The 25,930-nt window shown below is 45.4% G+C and overlaps 1 protein-coding gene across 1 annotated transcript; it reads right to left on the bottom strand.

The window, feature by feature from the left end:
• Positions 1-7,564: 7,564 nt before the first annotated feature.
• Positions 7,565-16,717, bottom strand: TAL2 (TAL bHLH transcription factor 2). The gene is made up of 2 exons (XM_005428033.2): positions 16,577-16,717; positions 7,565-8,205 (listed from the first exon to the last, which is right to left on the bottom strand). Exon 2 carries the CDS (start codon positions 8,193-8,195, stop codon positions 7,842-7,844), a length of 354 nt encoding a protein of 117 aa, XP_005428090.1. The 5' UTR covers positions 8,196-8,205; positions 16,577-16,717; the 3' UTR covers positions 7,565-7,841.
• Positions 16,718-25,930: the final 9,213 nt, after the last annotated feature.

Here is a 25,930-nt window from a genome sequence, read left to right as displayed (position 1 = left end):
AGGAGAGGAGAGGAGAGGAGAGGAGAGGTTCTATTCATTTAACTGTCTGGACTGGGAATGAATGCCTTGCTGGCAGAGAAAAACAGCTTGATTTCTATTCATCATGGAGAGGAGATCATTTTGGTAATCTGGCCTATCAAGATAAGATTTTTAGAGTTTCTGCTGGAGACTGATAAGAAAGATGGAAGAAAAAAAAGCCAACTGTCTAGGGGCAGGGTATGTGTCTGTAGGGGGAGTTTCCTGGACATATTCTGTGGTGGACTTGCCTTGCTAAGAGTAGTAAATAAACAATCTGCTTGATTGCCTTAGTGCCTGCCCTGATTCTCCTCTTTCTGCTCATGCTGGGCATGAATGCTCCCAGAGGACTCAAGACTCAAATCCATAGCCACAGGTTTTAAAAGCAGCTAGGGGCTCTATATGCTGGTGTATTCAGGAACATGAGATTGAATGACTTGAAGGTGCCCATTTTTAAAAATATATTCAGGCTACTTCCACACTACCAGCTCTTCCAGCTGAATTGTCTGGCCAGTCAACCTCATCTTTCTGATGTATCTTAAAAGCATTCGTGGACAGAAATTACAAGAAAAACACCCCAAAAAGCAGTCATGGCAACCCTAAAATGTTTCAAGTTAAGCCCTTGAGATCAAGAGTCTTACTGACAGCCCCAGCCCTAGAGTTTTTCCTTACTTCAGAGAGACAGGATAAAAGGAAACATAAATGTCAGGGTAAGTCAAGCTTTGAGGCAGTATTTATGACAAACTCCTGCCTAACTTGAACCTCCAGTTTTCAAGAGGACTGTCTTTGGTTTGATTTATCTTAACAGCACCACACAGAGAGCTGCTGGAAGTATTTAACTGATGAAGTTGTGATGAATAGCAGAGAAACTTTTTTAAACTATTATTTTAGCAGTATTTTCACTTCTTTGAATTTAAAAATTTTACTTTAGCAACTCATAGCTGTACTGTCGAGGGACATAGAAAACATATTTGATAACCAGACACACATAGTCAGTGTATGTCTGTTTTGGTTTAGGAGCCTGTACTTTCGGGAAATACTGGGGATTAATTGAAGCCACTACTTCAGAATTACCAAATTAATGGCAGTTTGAATTACTTGTTAGATGTAAGAGAAACAAGGTGATGTTACTCTGTTTTCTGCAGCTGATATATACAGGAGTCTGTGTCCTTGTCAGAGACAGAAGTCTATGTCCCTACAACAAGTGTAGTGTCCATCCAGGTTGTGTCAGGCACTGGCAATCTGTCTTTTTTTTCATTTTTTTTCATTTACATTATTCTTTAGTCTGAAAGAACAATTATTTTGATTATAAAGGCAAAATTTGTGCGTTTTTGTTTGCATGTGACCTTAAGTGAACTTAAATTGATTTCAAGGAGATGATAAAGGTAACATAGATCAATAGATAATGGATAGACAGAAAGATATAAAGACAGACATGTCTGGTTTGTGTTTTCTGTATCTGCTCAGCTATTCTATTCAAAAATGACAGGTAAACTTATGCTGCTGAAGTTACCTGCCATGACTTTCTCACTTCTAAACCTGAGAGCTGGGAGCACTCCATTCCACATTCCATTTGCATTCCACGTCTATGCAGAAATGGCCTTTGAGATTGGGCTGTGCCAAGCACAGTGGCTGAGCATGTTCACTAGACAGCAGCTGGCTGCTCTTCTGTGCCTGGAAATTTGGGAAAAATATTTGAAGCATAGCTCAGGAGGAAGAGCCAGAGCAGGCAGCTCCCTTCAGTGTTGAGTTATTTCAGTTCCCTTTCAAGTGGTGGGAATATTTCCCACCCAAGCAGGCTGTGCCAGCACCAAGTGCTCTTGGCAAATCCAATCTGCCAAGCTCACTCTCTCTGTAGGGAGCTCTCAACTGGCAGCTGGCTTTTTGCCATTCAGTCCCACAGAAACCACGGCAAAGCCTCTCAGCAGGACCTGATTCTTCCTTCTGAAATATCTCTTTAAATAAATAAAATTTATTTATTTTTATTTATTTATTAGGCAGTAAAATATTTCAGGTCACGATCAGCTGGTCAGAGATCCTGTGGTTAACTAGTCTGATAGCCTCTGCTCAAGGTGCTTTTAGGCATCGCAGTTTCCTCTTGAGAGTTCAGGTCTTTCCAGTAAGTGTAAAGATTTTTAAAGCTGGAATTTAGTGCTGTGAAGTTTTGAGCTGAGGGAATCCATAGGTTATGTTCTGGTTGGTTGTAAATCAATGTATCAGAGCATGGCAGTTCTGCTGTGATCTGAAGGCAGAGTTAATATTTCCTGCTCTTGGCCTTTCTCAGCTCCAGGGCTGAGCCCTGCTGTCTGCCAGGGTTTGCCAAATACAGTCACCAAGAGCAAATCAATGCTAATCAATGTCTACAGACAGGGTTGGAGGCAGAACACCTCCCTGGAGACTTGCTGTCTGCAGGCTGTCATCCTTTAGCTTTTCATTAAGGTTTCAGGCTACCTAAGAGTCTGTTTTTCAAGGTGTAGAGTAGGGAATTGCAGAGAAGGTGAGGGACCTTCCCCAGCTCCAAGGTACTGTGCCCCCAGTAGGTGTAGAAAGGTGTGTGCATGGGAAACCTCTGCTGCCCTGAGCTTGTGGGTACCTGTCTGCATTGCTGGTCAGCATAAAAGTCAGAAACTTCACCTGAATCCCAGTGCAGCCCATGCTGAGATCCACAGGAGTCTCACTAACTTCTTCCTGCCCTTTATCCTGAACCTCTCCTGTGCTGTTCTGTGACACTGACACTCAGCAGGACAGATGTACCCAGGAAAGGCTGGCTGCTCTTGGCCTCTCTTTCTGGTTTTCAGTTCTGAGGTGTCTCGTCTCTAAAAGAAGTTTGGAGGGTCCTCTCTTGTGCTCTGCTGGGTTTGCAATCCCAGGCAGTGAAACAAATTGTAGAGGGATGGGATTTGCATATGTGTACCCATATAGAAAGGGAGTAGAGTGAGGATACATTGGGATGAGGCTCTGTTCCATACAGAGAAGAATTGGACCAACTCAAAGTGCAAAGAAAATGCTGCCCATGGCTTACAGAGAGAACAAAAGTGAATAAATTCAACCAGATATAGGTATTGACTGGGCACAGGGCAATCTCTCTACCTTCTGTAACCCAAGAACTTTTTTGAGCTGCTTCTTCCACCCACCTTCTCCCCTCTGATTCTCTCAGCACCTGCTGTATTAAAAATACAATTACACCCCCGAAAAGTGGTGGATTTGCGCTCTGTCACTGTGTTGATGACCTTTAGATTTAAGACTGGCTCCCAAGTGACCCCTGCCCCACAGGTCAGTAGTTAAGTCGTCCATTCTCTCCACCTCCTTTCATCACCCAGCCTTCAAAGAACAAAAGTCAGATCTGCCTTGCTCACACTACTTTAGCCATGCTCACTGCATATCATTCCCTAGTAGCAAAGAAATTTATGGGAACTGGTTAGACACTGGAAGATAAGTTCCTAAATTGTTCATGAATCATATGCTTGTGAAACACGTTTGTGCTGCACCTTTACTTTTTGTTTAGAACCAGGTGCTGGGATGGATCTTAGTGTCCTGAAACAACTCTGCTTTGCCATTTAATGTAGCTGTCCCAGGAATCCTGTGAGTCCCCCTCTGTGATGCTCACTGTACCTTCATTCCCCCATTCAAACAAGGCTGCTGAGTACAAGCCTCACCACAGTGTCTTCCTCTGCGTGGGCAATACTCCAGAAACACATGTGGGATCTCACTGTGCACTGTCTAGTGCCAGGCACAGCACATTCACATCCACCAGGATGCCAATCCACAGAATCTCAAGCCAAAACCCAGATTGCAGACCTGGCCTTCCTCTAACCACAGGCTGGCCTTCACTGGGATTCATGCACAAGACTACAGCATCCTTTCAAGATACATTTGCAACTCATTCCTTTCCTTACACAGCCCAAATATCCAATTTTAATTACATTCCACAGCCACAACAGGGATGTTGAGAAAGTGGACGTGATGGGCGTCAGCTCCTTTAGGCTTTGTGACAGGTGAACAGTGGCAGAACTTGTTTCCTGCCTGTGGAGAAAGTAATCCTCATTTGAGCTGAAATGTGGAGCTGTATTGTTCCACTGATCCTGTTAGAAATTCCAAGTGAAGGAGTGTCTCACTGAGATTTCTGCATCACAAATTCACAGGAGCACATTTCACACCCTCTGCGCAGTTTTGGAGTACCATGGGTTGGAGCAGACCATGATTCTTTTAACTTTTCAGCACTCCTTTTTTTTTAATCCTTGGAGATAACCATGAATGCTTCTGGGAAATACTACCTTAGCTGGTCTTCCTTGCAGTATTGACAGCCATAGCTTCACAGAAAAAAAAGAATTATAAAAGTAAAAAAATTGTTTCTCATAAAACTCTATTCAGCACTGCTAGTTACAACTGAGGACAGCAGGATCCTTAGCACTAGGGATATTTTTGTCATTTGTACTAAGGTTTTGCCACTGCAACAACATATCTGAGACATTTTCAGCCAACTCCAAATAACTTGGTACATCTACATGGCACAGGTCCTCACAGCACTGTGTTGGCATGGCTGTACCATGCCCACTTCCAGAGGAGGGATTGCCACATGATCCTCAGCATTTAAACTAATTTGGCATCGCCTCCTTGAAGCAGAGGGTTCTCTCTGAGGTGACATTGCCTTGTTTAGTATAAATACATGCTGGACATCACACATACATTTTGAACTTCACATTTGCCGATTTCTTGACTTTTTTAAGTAATTCCTTGAGACTACACTTTGCTGACACACATTTTATGCAGAAATTCCTCTCTTGGTGTTCATAGAACACTCTCAGGGATGTGAGATATCCAATCAAGCATGGAACTGAAACTGTCCCTGTGATCCAGTGATTTCCCATCTCTTCCTCACAACTTCTTCATCTGTCACCCCAGTGCTTCCTCTCCCTCTCCCTCTCCCAGCCCCAGATTTGGTTGGGGATTGGATTGTTCCCACCAGATGTTAGTCAGAAAGAACAGCTTTACATCCTATGCTCCCCTCAACTTTGAATTAATTTTTATACCCAAACCAGGACTCGTGTTTGAATCTTTAGGTTGTGCCTATCTGAACATCTCCAGATAACAATGGACTCCAAATTAATTCTTTAGAGTGTCATATGCTTTTTGAAATGAAGTTGATTAAAATCTTTTGAATTGTGAATGTTTGGAAGAGATAAATAACAACATTGTGCAATGAAGTTTTAGTTATTTGTCTTTTTCAAGGGCTGGTCAAAATCTTAGCACATAGATGGAAATACAATATTAACTAAAAGCGTAAGAAATTACAAAATAAACAAAGAATTCCTGTCATTATTCATCATCTGATAATATTGTTTCTACTACCAAGACTCTTGCATAAGAGACAGCAGAAAAATCCTCTGCTGGAAATCACATCCTAAGGTCTTTGAGATCCTCTACGGAGTGGTATGCAAATGTGAAATGAAATTTTAGAGAAGTTTAGAGCAACAAAGATTAGTTTCTTAAATAATTTATTTGGAATATATTAGGTATTAAATAACATCATATAGCACAAAGTGTTATCAGTTGCACTGAATTTGTTCATGATGACGCAGATAAGAAATCCCCAAAACACAAAGAAGAAACTTGACCAAAAAAAAGAAATCTTTGGTAGAGAGATCTAGGGAAATGCTTGCTGAATGTGACAGTAGGGAGCTCCTAAACTGAAAGGAGATCAAAGGAAATGATAATATGAACCGAAGCAATAACAAGAAGGGAAGGTTTTTAGCATAGAAAATACAACAAGCATGTTATGTTACAAAATTGCCAGGTTTCCTTTCCTCTTCCCAGTATGACAGCTGCTCACACGTTTTTCCTCGCCTTGGTGATTTGTGTTTCCTAGGATAGCGAGTGACTGATAGACCGAACAGCACCACCACGCTACAGCAGGGAGTGCTCTGATTTACTTGGACTAATTTGTCCTGCTGCAACTCCAGCAAGCCAGCAGACAGCTGGGAGGAGGATGTGGCTCATTACCTTGGAGGTGCCATGCAGAAGAGGCTGTGGCTCCATTTAGCCACATTAAGGTGGGGTGAAACAAACGAAGGACTCTCCGTGCCTTTCCTCTCAGCGGCTGCCCAGAGCCATCCTGGCAGCTCACAAACCCAGGGACAAGCAAAGTGTTAGCAGTGTTCAGAAAGGAAACCAAATCGACGTGAACCCTTCCAGCTTTCTTTTTTCTTTCTTTCTTTTGGTCAAAATCTGTCCACTGGCATGCCTGTACCTCCCAGCACCAGCGCTGGATGGGGTGAGCTGTGTTCTTGTCAGACCTTGGCTTTTGTCAAGGCTGAGGACAGCTCAACTTTCCCACAGCAGGAGCCAGCCCTGGCTTGTTTGGTGCACCTGGTGCTTGGTGAGGCTTTGAAAGGCAGCTCAGCTTCAGGTGCCAAATCCCCTCATGCAGAAAGGCCGTGCATGCTGCATGCACAAACCCTCGTTCTGCTTTCTGAAAGCACCTCTTTGTCTCATGAACAATCAGAAACAGCCCAGGGACATGCTTTGGCCTACAGGAGCTACATTTCTTCACCAGTCATGAAAAATTGTCTTTTCTAAGCCTTGACATGTACCTTGGTCCACATGAAAATCAAGAGGCACTTGTGTCAGTGGAAGTAGGATCTCACCAGAAAGCCATTCTGCTTAAACCTGGTGTCATTTTCTCTGCTATTTTGGTCTGCTTATCAATCACATGAGCAGACCAGGCCTTGTCTGGCACAGGTTATAACTCAAGTCAGGAAATTAAATTGGATTTTTTTGTGGGCAGCAATAACGCACAGTGGCCACTTTCATGCAGCTTATCATGTAAATACCCACAGCCTGATGGTTCCTACAGGGCAGTGACTCATAAATGGAAGATATTTACACCATTTTCTTGTCCTTGCTCCGTTGGCCCCTTTGGGATGGTATCCAGGTGGGAGAACCTCAGCTAGGGCAGGTGAAATTGGGGAGTTTAAGGGCAGTCAGTGAGGTATGCATGCATAACCGTAGACACAAAGGTTTGTCCACAAAGGTTTTCACTGAGGATTTTGTCCTGGCGCCTCCCTCCCAAAAAGGACCTCCCCCATTGCCACAGCTCCCACAGAAGAACAAAGGCATTGAGTCATCAACCTCTTTTAAGGCAGCTGGGGTATAGCTGATCATCTTCCTTCCTGTGTAACTGTCACTGCTATGGAGAAGATTTACTTTGCCTATTGAACCCACTGAAACTCATCTATGACTATGGATTTTGTCGTTTTGAATCGGCACTTTTTGCTTTAACCTAACATTTAATTTTGCTTAATATGCTTTTCTCTGACATAAGGGGTCCCTCCAGTCTGATGAAGAAATATGTAGCCAGGTTCAAGGGCTAGGACTTAAATTTTTAAAAAAAGGAATCAAGCTAGAAATAAGATCCACAAGTTCAAGAGTGAGTGCAATTAGCCCCTAGAACAACTCATGGAGGACTGTGTCAAATATCATATCTCTCAAAATCTTTCACTACTGAGGCCAGATATCTGTTGTGGACAAATTTTATGGTGCTGTCATAATTCTGATTTATGGAGGAGATCTGGACAGAAGACTCTCCTGGCCTGGACTCTGCCATGACAGCAGCGAGTCCTTCCAAGCTCCCAAAGATCACAAGTTCTCCATCTGGACTTCCAGGTTTTTGCACGACCAAGGATTTCCTATACTATTAAATAAAAATGCAAATTAAATAGCAATAAATACAAATAAATAATCACAATACACAGAAGAGCAACCCACAGATTCTGCCAGGAGAGAGAGACTATCACACTAACACCGAGACTTGCACATCTCATTGTCTGCTAGGGGGATGATGCCTCTGACCAACACTCTACTATATTGCTGCTCATGCCAGGACAGGAGACACCACAGTTTTCAATCAGTGTCAGCTCTTCCATGCTCTGCAAGTGCGGGGCTTGCTGGAAGAGCCCCAGGATGCTGCCCCGGGCTGCCACTGCTGTCTGCTGCAGGCCTGGCTCTCCCAGAACCTTGACGAGGAAGTTGATGTATCTCATGGCCAAGCGGAGCGTCTCGTTCTTGCTCAGCTTTTTGTCTGGTGGGTGGGTGGGAATGAGCTTCCTCAGCTTGGCAAAGGCACTGTTGACATTTTGCTGCCTCCACCTCTCCCTGGTGTTGGTGAAGATCTTCCTTGTCATTCTTAAGGTGCTGCAAAGCAAAGGAGATGGTGAGTGAATGCTGGATACCCCTGGTTTTCACACAAGCTGCTTTTTTAGAGCCACTGTAACCTCTTGGCCAGTGGCAAGCACAGAGTGGTGGTGCTAGGCTTCTAAATTACCCCCTGTGGCTGGTGCTCTTGTCCTTCATGTCCTTCAAAGATTCACCCTAAAGTCATAATCAGAAGTATTAGAGATGCAACCAGATGTCAGAGTTCAGTAAGAACTTCACAAAGGAGGTAAAGGAGTTTAATTTCCTTATACAAACATTTGGGGAAAGCCCAGCTTCTCCAGGCGCCTCAGAGTTCTCCTGGAAGAGAATTCCCGACAGACAATGCATTTGTCATCCCACCAGGCTGTGTGAGAGCCACACGGGCACTTTGTATGGGGGAAAGCAGGCAGATCCAGTGCAGAACCTCTCCCCGCTTTCCCAGCCTCATTTCACACCTTCCTGGAGTCTGCACCCAGCTGGCCAAGCTTGGTGATTCCTGGCTGGAACTAAGACAGGTGGACTTCACCATGGGCCTCCAGTGAGCAGCCAGCCCACACCACAGACATGTGTGACTGTGGTTATTTCTCCAGGGCTGAGCAGTCTGGTTCGCTGCCTAGCCCACAGTGGCTGCAAGTGAATAAAGAAAAGTGTCTGGTGTCAGACACTTTTCAGTCTGGCTTCTCCTTTAGCCTCTGAGAAATGCCACAAATGTGATAAGTGCATGGGGGAAAGTGTGATCCCTACAAAGCATGCTGGCATCCCAGACAAAACCTCTCCCCATTTGTCCCCTGTCCACCCTCACAGAGCCAAGCAAAGGGAGCCCCCTGCCCAGAACAGACCTGGCAGAGTACTGAGGCAAGGGGTGCACAGTGATTTTAAATGCCATTTACCAGAAAGGCTGCCAGAGTTCTTTGTGCTGCCCTGACCTTTCTCTCACCACCATGGGAAAGTGCCTTCCCTTCTCTCCCACAGCCCTGGATGAGACAGACTCCTCCATTTCTGAAGCAGCTCTTTATGCCAATGGCACACAGACAGTTGGAGCAGGGAAGAGCTTTCCACAGCCAAGAGACTAAAGGACAAATGTTTTCTTACCCTCTTATGCATGTGAAAACCTCAGCTTTTTATACCCATTGGCAAACCCTTCTCTACTGTAGTCCTCTGAAGGGGAGTGGGGAGCAGCGGGAATAGCATTCTTCATGCCCAGGAAGAGGAAACTTTGGGATGACACCCCAGCTGTGATCCTCTTTCCATCTGAAGCAGCCTTACACTATGTAAGACACTCAGGGTTCACCAAAACACACAGTAAAAGTCCAAAGGATTAAAGAAACACAAATGTGTCTCACAGTTTAATTGGAATGCCCTGTCAGGAAGCCAAGGCAGGGAAGTTCCTGCCCAGCTCCTTCAAGTTTCACAGATCACCAGCTGCCAGGGGAACACATCTGCAGCACTGTGAGTCCTGTCACAGCTGTGTTCAGAGACCTCTGCTCAGGGATGCAGCCAGTACAGGCACACCCCTGAACACTGAAAATGCCTTCTTGTGCTGACAACACTTCACATGCTCCTCTTGGCCCTAGCCTTTGCACTGGTAACACATTTCTATTTTGGTAGAGGTCTGAAATTACTGTCATACCTTTAGGGGATGTAGAAAACTGTGTCATCAAAATGGCCTTGTTTCATGAAAGGCTCCTTTAAAAAACAAACCTTTATATTTCAGGTTGCTGAGAGTTTTTCTCATCTTTTGTAGGCTTACATTAAGACTCATTGCTTGATCCAAATGGGGATTATATCTCTCTTTTTATTCTTTTTTTTTAAATTGTTCTCCTACCCCGTGCATAATTTTTGGTTTGTGCTGTGGGAACAAATCTGCTTGGTGCTTTGCACCTACCTCAGATATGTTGCACGAACCTTTCTGGCAAGAGCACTGCCACTTCAGTGGTACAGATTTAAACACTGTCTTTCAGTGCTTCTCTGTACTGCAATGTTTTCAGTGCCCAAAGCAAAACTTTTGCCTTTACAGATTTATTCTTCCAAGCAGCTGCTCAGATCCATGTGAAGTACAGAATGCCACCTGCTTCTTTCTCTGTCCTCTGTTTTGGTGTTTATGTTGTTGTTTGATTTTTTCCTTTTTTTTTTTTTTCCTTCTGAAGACAGACTTATCTGTACAAAGGGAAGTTATTTGGGTTTCCTTGTTTCTTCTGATGGACTGGACTGTATTTTGCCAGGCCTCTGGGGCTCTGCACTGTAATTCTGCCATGTGGGTCATTTTTGCTGGGTACCTGTTTACATCTCTTTACAGCCACAAATACCAAGAGAGAGTCTGCCTCTTGTCTTCCTCCTGCTGCAGGCAGCCCCCAGCACAGCGCACCAGGAAAGCAGGTTAACACCCAGCCCTGGTGCTGTGAACATCCCCTCCGGCCCTGTTAGTGGTGTTATTGGTGGAAAAATAAACCCAGCCTACTCCTTCACGCCGTGCTTTCTTTGTCTCTCCACTCATGCCTTTGGAAAGGACAATGCTACGTTTGTGGTCACAAGCCTTGTCAGCAAACAGATGCCTTTGTGAGAGCAGCTCCTGCTTTGCACTTCAAAAACGTGTGCTTGTATTTCTGACATTTATTCGAGATCGGCAAACAGCTCCTTTCCTTTCCCAGCACCTCCTCTTGCTGGGGTAGCACTTTGGGGAGCTTCGTTTCGGGTGTAAGCCACCTTATATGTCTCTCCACCTTAAATTCCTCTCCTTTCTTTCTTTACTGGTGTGGGTTTCCTGTTGTTGTGCTTGGAGTTTCCATTAGAAACACAGCAGAGAAATTATCCTGGTCCAATCCTGCAGTGATTGTAATGTTTCAGCACAGCTTTTTCCTCTAGTCACCTACACATCCCTGAGTTCTCTGTAAGCACAGCACTTTCTAGCTAAAATGCAGCCAGTTTGCTGGCAAGGGAATCTGATTTCCATTTCTTTTATCTCCTTCCCTTCCTTCTTTTCCTTCCTTCTCTCCAACTCTTCTCACCAAACTTGTCTTTCAACGTATTATTTGCAACTTCAGGTCTTTGCTAATTTTGCACAACCAAGCAATGCATTCTTTAGCTTTCTCTGATGCACTGTATAAAATACAAGTAATCTACTTGGTCTGTTTGAAATCTGTGCAGAAATCACCTGTTTGTACAAATAACATGTAGATTTATTGCATTAACCTGCAGGTTTGGACTCTAGCTTCTGCTCACCTTTCCCAACCGCAGATTAACAGCCCCACATTTACCTGAGAATTAAAAATCTGATAAAACAGCAACTTAAATTCAAGAGGATTAATTCTGCTCTCAACAACGTAAATCTGGAAGTTTACACCATTTTCACTGCAGGAATTACGTTGAAGGACAACATTTTGCACTGAGGAAAGGATTTAACTCAGGTCGGGAAGGCATGTCCAGAAGTAGGATGTAAATGGAGTTTCATGAGCTAAGGTGCGCGTCTGCAAAGCGTAAAGAGAATCATGCAAAGAAACAAAGGAAAAACAAGCCATCACTACCCACCAAAGAGACAACTGAAGCTCTTTGCACCCCCTGCCGAGCCATTTGAAAAATATAAAAATGTGTGGTGGGCTGAATCCTGGCTGTTTCTAACGCAGCCAGACAAAAGACTAAGCGGCGGCGGAGATGAAGATCTCTCCCAGCAGCAGTTCTCACAGGCTCTCCGTGCTAAAGCCTTTCAGGCAATTCAGGCAGCAGCAGAGCAGCAGAGCAGCTTGGGCACAAAGCACATCTCTGCCAGACATTCCCCAGCAAATGGCCCCCGAGCCAGCGGTTAATGTCTGAGCGCCGGCAGGGGACTCGCCGGCAGCCCGGCACTCAGTCATAATTAGCAGGATGCTATTAACTAAAGATCTTGGGCGAGAAAGTTCCTCCCTCAAGTTATACCTCTGACCTCGGTGAAGTTAAATCCATGTTGAAACTGGCCACTGGAGACCTGCTCCTGCAAATCTTAATCAGACAGCAGATGCCTGCTGCCACCAAGAATTGGAGTGCTTCTAGTAAACCTGCGGTGCCACACCATCACTCCACAGGGGAAACCCGGTGCCTGCTAAAATTGGTTATTTAACACACTACGCTGGATTTTGTTAAGTCCCCCCAGCCCTTAAGTAAATGGCAACAGAAGAGCAGATGGTTTCCTCTCGCAGGCAGGTGCTTGGGAGCCCGATCTGCCACGGGGAGCAGAGATTCTCCAGCTATCACTCCTTGCTGCTATGCTTTGTTCGCTTTGCATCCCTGTGATTTGGGCAGGAGGAGAAAGGGGGAATTCACAGTTCCCCTCTTCCGTTTCACACAAGCCTCAGAGCGTGGCACTGAGATTCACACAGAGGGCAAGATTGAGCATGGGTATTACGAGACAAAACACTACCTATTGCTGATATGGGACTTTATTTTTTTCCCCCATTCCCTAGGAGGAATAAACTCACTCCTTGCAGCTTAACTATGCACAGTTTCCTGCATGGCTGCTTGGATTTCAGGGACTTTCTTTGGGCTGGGAGGGGAAGGAGGGGCAGAGGGGACAATGCACCCCAGCTTGATGGATTGCAAGAGGAGCAGCTCACCACCACGTACAGGCTCCTCCCTCAGCTTTCCTCAGCTCATTCCCCCCATTGCTGCCTCCCTGCACCTCAGTGCTGACCCTTCCCAAAGTGGCTCCCACCCAAAATCCCACAGGTGTACCAGTGGACAAGGACACAGAGAGATCTCAGTGCTGAGAGTGAATGCTGGGCTGGCAACCAGGGAGTTGAGCTTCTGTCTGTGTTTCTGTGGTTCCCTTGCCTCAGGCAAATTCTTTTTTTTTCTTCTGTTTTTCTTTTTTTCTTTCTTTTTTTCCCTGCACCCCCTTGACCCTCCTACTTATTAACCTTTGCAAGGTTTGTGGAAAAAAACATTGTCAAGTGTATGTCAGAATTTGTGTGTTAGAGCAGACACAGGCACGGGGTGGCCCAGCCTTGCAGTGCCGGTAAAATGAATGAGAAGAGCCTTTCCCTGTATCCCCAGGGTGATTCCTTACACTATCAGTGAACTTCATTTTATTTCAAATAAGATGTGGGAAGAGGAACTACTTCAGGAGTAAACAAGGGCTCCTTTCTCTGTCTCATGCCTCTGTTGGGGGCGTTACGTGACAATCGCACCACGGCACACAGGAGAGCAGAGCAGCAAAAGCACTATAAAAATCAGTCCATGCTGACACAGTGATTTACCTTTTTTAGAGCCTTTAAATCTAGGACAAAATGCACACCATAGAATCTCTGCTCCTGGGAGCCCTCCTGTCTAAGGGCAGCATTTACAGAAGCTCTCACAGTCACACTTGCGCTCTCACTGAACCTTTAGAAAAAGGAAATCACTGGAGTCTTCAAAAGCAGCTGTGTGAAGGTCTCAGGACTGTCACCCTTCGTGTTTGGGGTTACTGTACTGCACATGATCCCAGTTCCAAGGGGCAGCTCTTTCACCTGACCCAGTGCTGCCTCTGGGTTGCTGAGCTTTGTAATCCAGTTGCCCTCCTGGACGGTTCAGGTCTTCAGCATCGAGAAGCTCTCTGCTTTCTGAGAAAATCAGACTCCACAGCATGCACACTGTGCCATCATGGCCTCTAGGCCTGCCTTGGGAAAGGAAAATCTGCAGTGAAATGAATGTGCTGCCACCCAGATGGGGTTTGGGAGAGCACAGAGTATGTGGCCAAGACCTTGATAGTACTGATAAAGATGTAGCTCAAGGAAAGGTTTACATATGGAGTGCAAATGCACTCTGCACATGGGAGTGGGCTTTTTTGGGGGTTTGGGGGTGTTGTTGGTGGTGGTGGTGGATTTTTTTTCATGTAGCTCTCTTCTGCTCAATATTTTTATGGCTCTTTGCAGAAAGATGAATTATACCAAAAAAAAAAAAAACAAAAAAAACCACTCATGGGCTGCAACAGCTTTTGCTAAATGGAGTTCCAGTGCATTGGCAGGGGCATGACAGCTTGCTAAGCTGAGAAAGGAACACTCTGCCAGGTTTAGCTTTTATTTGCTGAAGTTGCACTTGTGCTGTTTTCTGTTCCAGAGAATCTGAGAGTCTCTCTTGGAAAAGTGCTTCTCTGGCCTGAATGACAGTTCCTGTGGGTTTCCTTTAACAACAGTCTCTGCCAAATTAACAGCCCAAGTACTGCAGAGAGACATCCTCACAGTGCTTTAAGGTAAACACAGAGAAGGAAAACAGTTGGGTTCTGTTCCAGGAGTTCTTCAGGTCTCTTTTTTTTTTTTTTTTTGGCACACAGACCCAGTGTGCAACCCTCTGTTCCCCACTGATATTTCTCCCACCTCACTGCATCACCCATTCCTGCCTCCCTCTCTCTGGCCCAAGGAGGCAGGAGGGCAGCTGTGAATAGCTGAAAACTTTTTCCCTGCCTGTGTATGTAGGGAAGTCCACATCCTTCTTCAAGTGAGGAGTGGGACCAGATGCTGCACATTTTACAGCTCAGCAGAGAACAGCTTGCAGCACCTCATGCTGTTACAGAAGTTTTTGGGGAGCAAAAAGGGGGAAATCCAGCCAATGCAAAGGATGTTTGCATCAGGGGGAATGTGGATATTTATTATGTTTGGATGTGACCCCCAAACAATATTTGCTTTTGCTTTCTATCCTGCTCTGAGGCTGGTGGCAAATCTGTCTGTGACTCAGCCACAGCAAGGCTGGAGGTCTGACAGCACCCAGTGATTTTTCTTCCTGCCACAGCTCCCCCCAGGCTGCTGCCCACCTTGGGTCACACCAGTCCCTTGGGTCACCATGAGCACAGAGGGACGTGGCCACCATGGCAAAACACCAAAATGCCAAAAGTGAGAGGCAAACCGCTGCAAGACAAAGAGCACAGCCCCATCTTCCCCTGAATGCCTTGCCACCAGCGTCTGTGGGGCTGCTCCTGAGAGAAACAGCAGCTGAAAGATCATCCCTGCCTCAGTCACCTGTGTTTAGTCCACAGATTTCCTGCCTGGCATGCTGGCTCCGTGAGCACATCATTCCTTGGATCACCTGCTCATATCACAACTACTTTAAAGGTTTATGTAAACAGGCAGTAAAACCAAGCTGTCTTTATCTTCTGGGGTTTTTTTCTGGTTTTCTGCGTTTTTTTTCTGGTTGGTTAGCTTTGTGGTTCGTTGTTTGTTTGGCCTGTATTTTTTTCTTTTTTTTTTTTTTTTTTTTTTTTTTTTTTTTTTTTTTTTTTTTTTTTTTTTTTTTTTTTTTGTTTGTTTGTTTTTTTTTATATCTGTGTGAGATAATATAGAAATCCATGGTGGAAAAAGATTCTGAAAACAAAATATTGTCCTGTAGTGTTACAAGGAAATTGGGAAGGATAGGGACAGCTACTTCAAAAAATGTGCATGTTTTGCTGTTTATTAATTTTCTCAAAAAATTTTTTTATGCAGAAGACTATCTCTGGAAATAGAAACGTTTTATATTGGCAGTTTCAAAAGTTTTGTCAGAAATCTGAGAGTTACTAGTATTTAACAGGAAAAGTGAATTTTTTAAAATATGCTAAGCTTTTCCTCCTAAGTGCACTGTTGAACTGCAGAAAATTCAAATGCCTATATGTTTTACATCTGCATCAGCTGTTACACAGATAACCAGTAAAGTATGGAGATATTTTTAAATATGTGAGGATTGGAATTTAAAACTTATTCCTTACACTTTTACTAGTTGACTCTGTCAGTGAATTTCCACACATTAGTGAGTAATTAGTACATGATTATTTGTGCTTTTGCAAGGAATTTGTCTTAAATATCAAACAGCATTGGAGAATTCACTTAAGTTTTATTTCTAAACTCAGGGAATCTATCATGCTCTATCTAATCCTTTTGCACCAGTGCAATAACTCTGATTTACAGCAGCTTGCAGTGCTATAAATGAGTTTGCCTAATGTGCGATTATACAGCTGTAAGAAAATCTAGGAATAGTTAAGAGCAGTGATTATAAAATCACTTTTGTTTCCTCTACATCTCACCACCAACATTTCTCTCAAAAGTAGTAAAACTAATCAATATTTTCTTCTGGTAAGGTCTGACTCACTGAGTCCCTGTGGGGACTAAGAATTTGGAAAGTTCAGGTACAAACTGTCTCTTTACTTGATGAAGTGCAGCCACCTGTAAGTGACTGTTTGTCAGATGAGATGCCTTACTCTTAAATTTTTGATGACAAGAACCAGAGGTGCCACAACAAGAAATGAAAATCCAGAGAACTGGTAAAAGGCCACTGCAGAAATCCCTTCCTTTTAGGATATTCCCTGCTCGGAGTGGAAATTTTGGCTTCCCTAAGAAAGTTGCAAGATAAGCCCAAAAGAGGGGAGGATAGTGGTAAAGAGAAGAGGCCATTCACTTACTTTTCTGCTACTTGTGCCTCTGGAAACCTGCTCAGGGGGCCACCAGGCAGCAAAATCAGGAGCTTCCTGTGATTCTTTCCCGACTGCTTTTCCAGTGCCTGCCCACGGAGCTGGTTCTTGCTGGAGTCAGCCTAGCGCTGCTGGTCCCGGCTGCCTCATTTATAGAGTAGCAGTTCCTTTGTCTGGCGCGTGTCACCACTAGTCCTGGCAATCCAGGGAGCTTGTTTTGCATCTCCCAGGAGATGCTCTCTCTGTCTTGCCTTTTCTCTGCTCGCCACATGTCCCCCCTGCCCTTCTCTGTGGCTGGCGTGGGGTGGTAGCTGGAACCATCCTTGCCAGCTTTAGTCACTTATCTCAGGGACTCTGGCTAGAACTTTGCAGGAAAGGATGGAACCAGCTTTAGCAATAGTCTAATTTTACCCTCTTTTTCCTCTTCTGTTTGAGGACATTATTTTAAAAAATTTACTTATTTATCCAGCTCTGACATTGTCAGTGTTTCCAGAGGCTGAGATGGCTCTTTCAAGTGCCCTTCTTGTCACGGCTCAGAACTGAGGAACAGGCTGAGGGTATTTATTGCACTCCCAAGCAGGAGGAAGCTCCTGCTCTGCTCTGACAGAATGTGAGGTCACATTCTGGGGGGATGAAAATGTGCAGACCAGCGGATCCTGCCCTCCCTTCTTTGGTGGCAGCTCCCTCTCACTTGGAGTCACAGCTGGCACCTTCTGCAGGCAGAGGACAGTGACAGCTGCTGCTGCTGCTGCCCCAAGCCCTGCTGCCCCTCTGCCTCACTCTGTGTGACAGCAGGAGGTGAATTCACACCTCTTCCAGCCTGCTCTTCACTCCAGGGCACTGAAGGGTTAACTCATGCTTTTACAGCAAAGGTGAGCCAGCTCCACACGCCTGTGGCTAACATGTAGGGTCAGTGAAACACAGACTTGTGTTTCATTGCTGGGGTGTCCCCAGAGCTTCTTCTCTGAGCAAGGACAACAGGCCAGCAAGGTGACATCTGAGTGCAAAACCCAAAACCTGCAGGATAACCCCATCCCAGTCATGTGTCTGTGTCCATGACAGGGACTGGTCCATCCAGCCTCACCCCTGCCCTGGGTAACCACTCATTTATAGATCATTTATAGGTCATTTACCACACATTTATAGGTCAAACACTGGCACAGGCTGCCCAGAGAGGTGGGGGGTGCTCCACCCCTGGAAATACTCAAGGTCCCTTTGGATGGGGCACTGAGCAACCTGGTCTAATTGAAGGTATTGCTCAGTGCAGAGTGGTTGGACTAGGTGGCCTTGAAATGTTCCTTCCAGCCCAAACCAGTCTTTGTTTCTATGAAAGGAGTCATGAATTGCCCCAGGCAAAGGCCAACTACCCTTACTGCAACCATAGACCCTTTGGGATCTATCCAATCCTTTCTGCTCCTCCATCCCCTTCTCCATTAAGTGCTGGGAATTTGCTTTGGATGAACTTAAGAGCAAATAGGGAGAAAAAGAGCAAGATACTTGCTTATGCCCTGGAGCAGCAGGAAATATCCTGGGGATACCAAGGAGAACAAGGGGTGGGGAAAGAGAAGCCCCAGCTCACCACCCCACTTTCATGGGGCAGGAAAATTCCGGCACCCAGGATGAGCAGCTCCAGGCACACTGCACCATTCCTTCCCTCTGCCAGCTCCCAGGAAAAGCTCAGCTATTTCCAAAGAGTAAGACGGCTCAGCAGTGCTCACCTATTGGGGTTTTTAACAGCGCTGAGGATGTTCCAGCAGACGGGATTGCCCCATTAACAAGCCAGCAGTGGAACGATGCGGTGGCTCTCTCCGCAGAGAATGAGCCTCGGGTCCCTGCCAGGGCAGGGCTGCTCCCTGCAGAACTCGAGCGGAGGTTCAGCCCTTTCACACGGTAAATTAACAGTGGCACTACAGCCTGAAAGCTGTGTCAACCGCTTCATTTAGCACAAGTGTTATGTTAACTAAAGGCCCTATTCCGGAGGGGCCTTTGGCCTCACAGAAGCCTAATTTCCATGTAATTTACATTGGAGAGTTGGAGAGTGCCCCTCCTCTCTGTTACTTCCTCCAACCTATTATGTTCCCAAAACCTGCTCTGAGATGCTCCGGGCAGCAGTAGAGGAGGAGGCTTGCAGGTCCAGAAAGAGAAGGGAACTGAAGCTCCTGATCCCTAATTGCTTGGATACTTCAGTGCCTAGAGCTTTCAAAACCTGTCCAGAAAAAGCACTACAACCAGGAAAGCAAACAAACCGACAGTGGTTATTTCAAACACTTTGCCAAACATTTTTAAACAAGCAAAATTAATCATGCCCTTTTTTCACCAAAAAGCGCAAGCACTTGTGGGAATGTTTCAAATTTCCAAAAGTCAAGCTAAGGCAATCATCAGTACTTGCCCTGACTGTCAGCTTGTGCAGCCTCCTGTTTCTACAGGAGCAGTCAACCCACGAAGCTTATAAAGCTTGCAGTTATAGCAAATATCACTAAATACCCTTCCTTTAATAAATTAAAAAATATTCATGTTTCAATATGACGGTGTTCACAGGGGTCTTAGGATGAGGGAAGAGATGAGCATCTGACTCCATGTTTCAGAAGGCTTGATATATTATTATATTAAAACTATATTAAAAGAATAGAAGAAAGGATTTTATCAGAAGGCTAGCTAAGAATAGAAAAAGAAGGAATGAATAACAAAGGCTTCTGTCTCGGACAGAGAGTCCAAGCCAGCTGGGCTGTGATTGGCCATTAATTAGAAACAACCACATGAGACCAATCAAAGATACACCTGTTGCATTCCACAGCAGCAGATAATCAATGTTTACATTTTGTTCCTGAGGCGTCTCAGCTTCTCAAAAGAAAAAAATCCTAAGGAAAGGATTTTTCAGAAAATATCACGGCTACATTTCAATAGACACATTCTCTAGTGCAGTTTTTGCTTCTCTTCACACAAGTAAAACAAATAATCATGCCTGTCACCATTTTTTGCAAACTTTCACTTCACTGAGTGTACCCCAAGAAATAAAAACCAGCAATGGTCCCACATATACTTTCCTTGCAGGGAAAGGGTAGGAGAGATGGGTAGGATGGACTGCTTTTCATCCCCACTCATGCATCCATGCAGGAGAGGATGCAGATATGACAGAACTTTGTCCTGCACTGCTGGGGCACACCAGGACCCACCGCCAGGCACTGGGCAGGAGGTCCCAGGTGCAGAGCCAGCACTGGTAAGATGGCACAGGGTTGCTGACATTTAAACTAGCTTTAAGGGTCTTTTTCATGCTGTCAAAATGCTCTGAAGGGGTCATACATCAAAGTCTGCTTCACCGTGTCTTTATTATGCTTCCTATTGAGCTGTGATTACTTGGCACCCATGAACCACACCAGTCTTTTTCATCTTCCTCCCCATATTTGTCAGTGAGCTGGCAGCAGGGGGAACACATTATAATCCATCCCTGCAGTCCTGGCATTACTTTTCCACAGACCAGGATAGTGCAGCTCAGCCAGGAGCAAGCGCTGTGGAAGCAACGCTGCACCCTGGGCTTGTTCCTCCTCACAAAAATCTCTGCTGGGATACATCCTAACAGTTTCCCTGGAGTATGGGGCAATTCTTTACCTGCAACAGGTTTGGTTTTCAGCAGCCACCCCGTTACCAGTTCATGGAAATTGAAGGGGACACCAAATGGATTTTGTGAGGTGTGATGTTAGCAGGTCACTTCAGCCACCTCCCCTCCGCACCACAGGAACTGTCTGACCTTGGGGGAGCAGCCGACTGAATTCTCGGTCTTATGAACTTATGAATATGTGACTTATGAAGTTCACACATTTCCTCGTGTGACTCTGTGAAGTGGGACACCTGAGAGCTGGCCATTTTGAAGAGGCCAAGAACATGTGGGTGGCTGCAGAGTGTGAGCATCTCAAAACCGGGCCTCTTTTTGAACTCCAGCATGCCAGGATTAAAATTTCTGAAACAAACCAGGGGCAAAACCCTGGTTGTTCCTCTTCCTAAAAGGAAGAAAAGCTGTTTCTGACTGTGTGGTATGCCAGCAGGAGCAAAAGGCTTCATCCTGCTGCACAACTTCCAGAGCCAAGAGAAATCTCTCCAAGAGAGAGTGATGGTCAGATGGGCAAACAAATGTTTATGGTTCCCACTGGGCCAGACCTCAAATTCTGTCTCTCTCCAGCAAAACTCTTACTTGCAAGAGGCCAGGATATAGCAGAGAGCCCTGCCTAAATACAAGCAGAGATTTCAAAGGATAGGCCTGGATTTGAGTAATATTTTCTGCTTTGTGAGGTGACCCAGGTGAGCCTGATGAAAGCAGCAGACACAGAGTGATGGGCAGGAGAAGGACAGAGAGAGGCTGCAAACCCAGCTGCAAACACAGCTGAGTTACCACTGTGACTTCAGAGCCCTGCTCTGCATATGGGAACAATAAGAAACAATTACTCACATCTGGGCTTCTGCCTTTTAAAATCATAATTTAGATTAATAGATTTTGAGTATATTGAGCTAGAGGAGGCTGCTCGAGTTTCAGAATGGCAGCTGCATGCAGACTGCTGAAATATTAAACTTTCATAATCTAGAGATTTTCTGTGGCATTTTGAATCTCTTATTAGTGTTAACAAAACGCATCAGGGGGTGCTTTAAATTCTGGCCACACTTTCTGGCTTAATTCCAGAAGCCAAAAATCTCCTTCTTTTTAATGCTGAAACTTGGTGATAGCATTGAAGAAAATGTTTAGCCACAGAATAAAGAGACTGAAAACCTAATGCGCCTCTAAACCTTTTCACTAGGAGCAAGGAAAGAGACAAACAGCTCATTTTCCACTTGACACAGATGCACCTCGACATTAAAAGTTATTGGAAATCACCTAAAATAGAGGAAAACAAGTCAGGCATCTGAAAGGAAAAGCAGCTGCCACTTTCAGGGGCACAAAATGTGGAGCTCAGCCAGGTTGCATGCAGCAGTAAGGCACCCACATCAGCATCACTCAAAACAGGGATTAAAAGAAATGTGAAGCTGAATTTAAAAAAATCTTTCTGGCCAAAAGGCTAAAAGCCCCAAAGGTCTTTGCCATCGGTGCACCTTCTACAACAAACTTACAATTAATGGCAAAAAGTTGTCAAGAGACCAAGAGCTTTCATTTCCAGTATGACTTCAGGCAAAACCCTCAACCCCCATTGGACATAAAATCCAAGCCATTTGGACTTTATGTGCTGGGGATTCCAGGATTTTCCACAGCCTGGCAAGGTATCTTCCTTCATGTACAAGTCTTTGGAACCATGTAGCTTGTTCTCTGAGGTGAACTCTTGTAAAAAAGGAAGGAATTTGCTCTGAATCTCTCCAACATCCCTTACTGCAGGTTGCTGCATGGGAATGGCTGAGGTTGAAATCCTTAAAGGAGGAGTCTCAGGTTTGGTGCCTGGGGCTGCTCCTCTTACAGCTGTGCATGTGTGTGCAGAGGGACACCCCAATGAAACCAGCCTTTCAGGAGTTCATTATGATTTTACAGTTCATTTCATATAGAAAAAACAGATGTATTCACTATACTGACTCTTAAAGGTAGCTTTCTTCCTTCACTTTTAAAGTTACTCCATCCTATTATTTTGCTGAATTATGAATGTAAGCCAGTATTGCTGCCTTGATGGTGGAGAGATGGTATAGCTCCAAATTTCATTTTCAATGGTTTTGTTAAGTTGTTTTAAATACTTTCTGATCATTTTTTATCAATTTTGATCAATACTTTTTAAAGTATTTCTGTACCTCAGATGGTCAGCTGGTGCAAAGGGATGAATTTCCATCAGTTACTACAGAACAGTGCTGATTTGCAGCATACAGGAATCAACCCATTACTCTTTCAATTCACCTGTATTCCATCCCATGACCATGCTAAACACCCCTTGACTTTCCACTGCCTCTGCTGAAACCAAGGGCAGACAGAGAAAGGAAGACAAACTTTAGACAAAATTCCATTTGCACAGATGAGAACTGTGCCAGATGCATATCTGATTGCCTGCATTTTCAAAATAATTTCTCAAGGTCAGGCAGTATCGCTGGCCGGGGGTCTCTGTACAAATCACAAACAGGACAGGACTGCTGTGGAACGTGCCTTGAGCTGTTTTGTTTTCCAGCATTCTCATTACATGGTTATGACAGTGGGAAGATGCCAGCAGCTCACATCCCAGGCAGTAGACCAAGAATTTAATGGTACAACTTACTTGAAAAGTTTTTTGACCAATCACACAAAGCAAAAGCACATTGACAGTAGTTCTATCCAATAACCATAAGCACACGTACCTTTGGTTAAAACAATGGCTGCTTATTTCAAATACAATACCTGCTTGTAAGCCTTAAAACACAATGCACATAGCTCCAGTATTAAGCTTCAACCTTCCTAATATCTTGCTAGATAAACTTTTCCGTATCTTAGAGAGTTATTCTAGGCAAGCATTAATATACAGACCATTGTTCTATTTGTCCTTGCTTTTCTACTTTTTAAATAATTTTTCTGCTGACCTATCTCATGGCTGCTGCTCAGTTCTAATCACAGTTCTGCTGTCTCTGAGGCCTGCCTTTTTCAGCTTTCCCAAAACCCTCTAATTTTGTGGATTCCCACAAGGCAGTAGCTCCTAATGGTTTGCACCAGGGTGTTCATTTTCCCCACCTGGCCATGGATATTGTTCCAGCAGAGTTCTGTCCCAGCCTCTCACCCCACAGCCCAGGGAAGCAGCTCCACTGGCACCAGAGAAGTCCCTTGTGTACACACCAGTGTGTCCCCAGCCCACCCGTGTCTGTCCCCTGAGCCAATGGAGCCCTGATGTGCCCTGTGACCTGCTGGACCAATCAAACCTGCAGGGTATGAGACCTGTGTGGACAAATTTTAAACAGCCCTCAAGACATCTTTGCTCGCCCTGAGTGAAAAAGGTGTAAATATCAGAAAGTGTGTTCATCAACAGAGAAGGGCTGGGGAGCAAATTCTCTTGGCCACCTGTGAATACCAAAAGCCCAGTGCAAAGCCCTGGTTGTACCTGCCATAACAGAGGCAGCCTTATCCTTGTCACAAATTGCCTTTATCCAGGAGCACCCAACCCACAAATGCAGCTCAGCTTGGTCTTCAGGGTCATTTTCAGTGGGCACACAAAGAATTAACAAGCTTTCAGCTCCTCTGTTTTAGTTACAACTGACCTCCCTTGCCTTCTCCAGCCTTCTAGTCCAGTTGATAAAAAAAATACCCTCAATTCTCAGTGGATGGAAAATGTGACAGCCTCAGAGACCAAGTGAGAGCCATAAACCACGTTCTGAGCAATGGTCAGACTTGAGGAAGGTGCTGGTGTGACTGCTGGGGCTCCTGGCCCATGTTTCAGAAAGACACAAGTCTGTTCTAAACCCAGAGCCAGAAATGGGGATTACCTTGCCTGCACTAAAGCACAGGAGAAAGTCTGGGCCAATACAAGTCCAGGTTTTGCAGGCACAGATCATTTTTGGTAAGCTGCCCCTTCCTTCAGTTTGGTGGCTGCACTCAGGGGCTGAGTCCAGGCTGGGGACAGCATCTCTCAGCCAAACCTTGTTTGAGGTGCTGGGCCTTCCACTGTGAATGAAAAAACTCATATCACAAGTGCACAGTGGCAGGCAGGAATCACAGAATAAACTGAGTTGGAAAGGACCCTCAAGGATCATCCACCCAACCTCTGGGCCTGCCCATCTCTGTCCCCAGGAGTTCCACCATGTGCCTGAGGGCATTGTCCAAACACTCCAGGTCTCTGTGCTCCACGGAGGTTGGAGATGTTCTTCCAGCACTCCAGAGGCCCATCCTGGGGAAAAGTCCAGGAAGGCACCAGCACTGCCCTGCCCAGCCCAGCGCTGCTCGTGCACAGGGAGCACCCGCTCCTGGCCTTTGGTTTCCTGGTGTCTCCCACTGCCTGGCCTGGGCAGAATGTCTGCCTGCCTGCATGGAAACAAAGCCCTGCCCCCCTGCTCCTCATCCCAGCACCCTCTGCCCACCCTTTTCAGCAGGGCTGCCTTTTTGCAGTTTAAATGTTCCTTTTTAGAGTGCCTTTTATTTCCAGCTTGGAGAGCAGCAGGGACGAGAGATGGGATAGGGATGCTGAAGTAGTAATTTACATAATCTGATTAACAGAGGATTATCCAATGGCTGCTGAACAGCCTTAGTGTGCTTGAGCTAAAAACCTTACTATTCATTGCTCTCACCACCCTGCAGGGCGGCTGCACCTGCAGCACCAGCCAGTGCTCTCCTGGGGACTTCAAGGAAGGAGAAAAGCAGGGACATATTTTTATTATTACCCGGGGGAGAGCTGAGGAGCTGCAGCTCCTTGTGTGCAGCCCCCTAATTGATCTGTCTGCATTAGTCACCAGGAAGATGAAATGAAAGCTGAGCCAGTTGGCATTATCAGGAACAGCCATCATCTTTGAAAAGGGACAGCTTGTGTAGCTCCTCCCAGGTTCCCTGCGGCCAGTTCCGTGGGGCCCATCCTGACCTGCCATGAAAGGAGCTGGGTAGAAGGGTCCTGCACACGCAAGGACCTGAAGCATAGTTTCCCCTGTGCCTTGCTCAGCTGGGAGCAAACCAGGCCCAGCCCTTACTCTGGGACCTCTAGGATCATCAAACCCAGGCATTAATTGCCAAGCCCACCATAAAACATATCCCTAGGTGACTAATCTACATGTGTTTTATATCCCTCCAGGGATGGTGATTCCACCCTTTCCATTGGCAGCCTGTTTCCAGTGCTTGACAAATCTCTCAGAGGAGAAATTTTTCCTGGTATCCAATCTAAATCTCCCCTGGCACAACTTAAGGCTGTTTCCTCTTGTCCTGTCACCTGGGAGAGGAGATCAATCCCACCTTGCTACGACTGCCTTCCAGGTAACTGAAAGAAAAATAAGGCGCTCCCACCCCAAACCTCCTTTTCTCCAAGTTAAATTATTCCAGTTCTCATAGTGGAGAGCTGCAAACTCTCCTGTAACAATTCAGCAGCCAGGATGAAAAAAAACCCAACCTGAAAGGACAGCTAAATGCCACAGCTCCTTTAGCACACTGCAAAACACAGCACCACATCAGGGCATCGACGGGGGCTGAGTCCAGAAGGAATTCCCAGAAGGAATGGAAGGTGGATGAAATTCATGCCCTGGCAAGGCAAGATGCATTCAACATCTGCTGGTTTCAACAGAAGCAGGTCTGCACCCCAAGCATCCACCCGTGATGAAGGGTTGAAACCCCAAACTGAGAAACACATGAACTCTAGAATGGAAAGAACTGGGGACACAGAGATCTTCAGCCCAGGAGAAAAACCAGACAGCGTGAGCTGGGCCCTCCTGCACACACTCACATCAAAACCA

This window comes from Geospiza fortis, unplaced genomic scaffold (assembly GCF_000277835.1).
Source record: "Geospiza fortis unplaced genomic scaffold, GeoFor_1.0 scaffold208, whole genome shotgun sequence".
Taxonomy (NCBI): Eukaryota; Metazoa; Chordata; class Aves; order Passeriformes; family Thraupidae; genus Geospiza; species Geospiza fortis.
Note: the sequence above shows the minus strand (reverse complement) of the source record. Positions and strands in the feature narration are given on the sequence as shown.

Coding starts and splice junctions, on each gene's coding strand:
- TAL2 (XM_005428033.2), bottom strand. CDS start 8,195: ATGACAAGGAAGATCTTCACCAACACCAGGGAGAGGTGGAGGCAGCAA.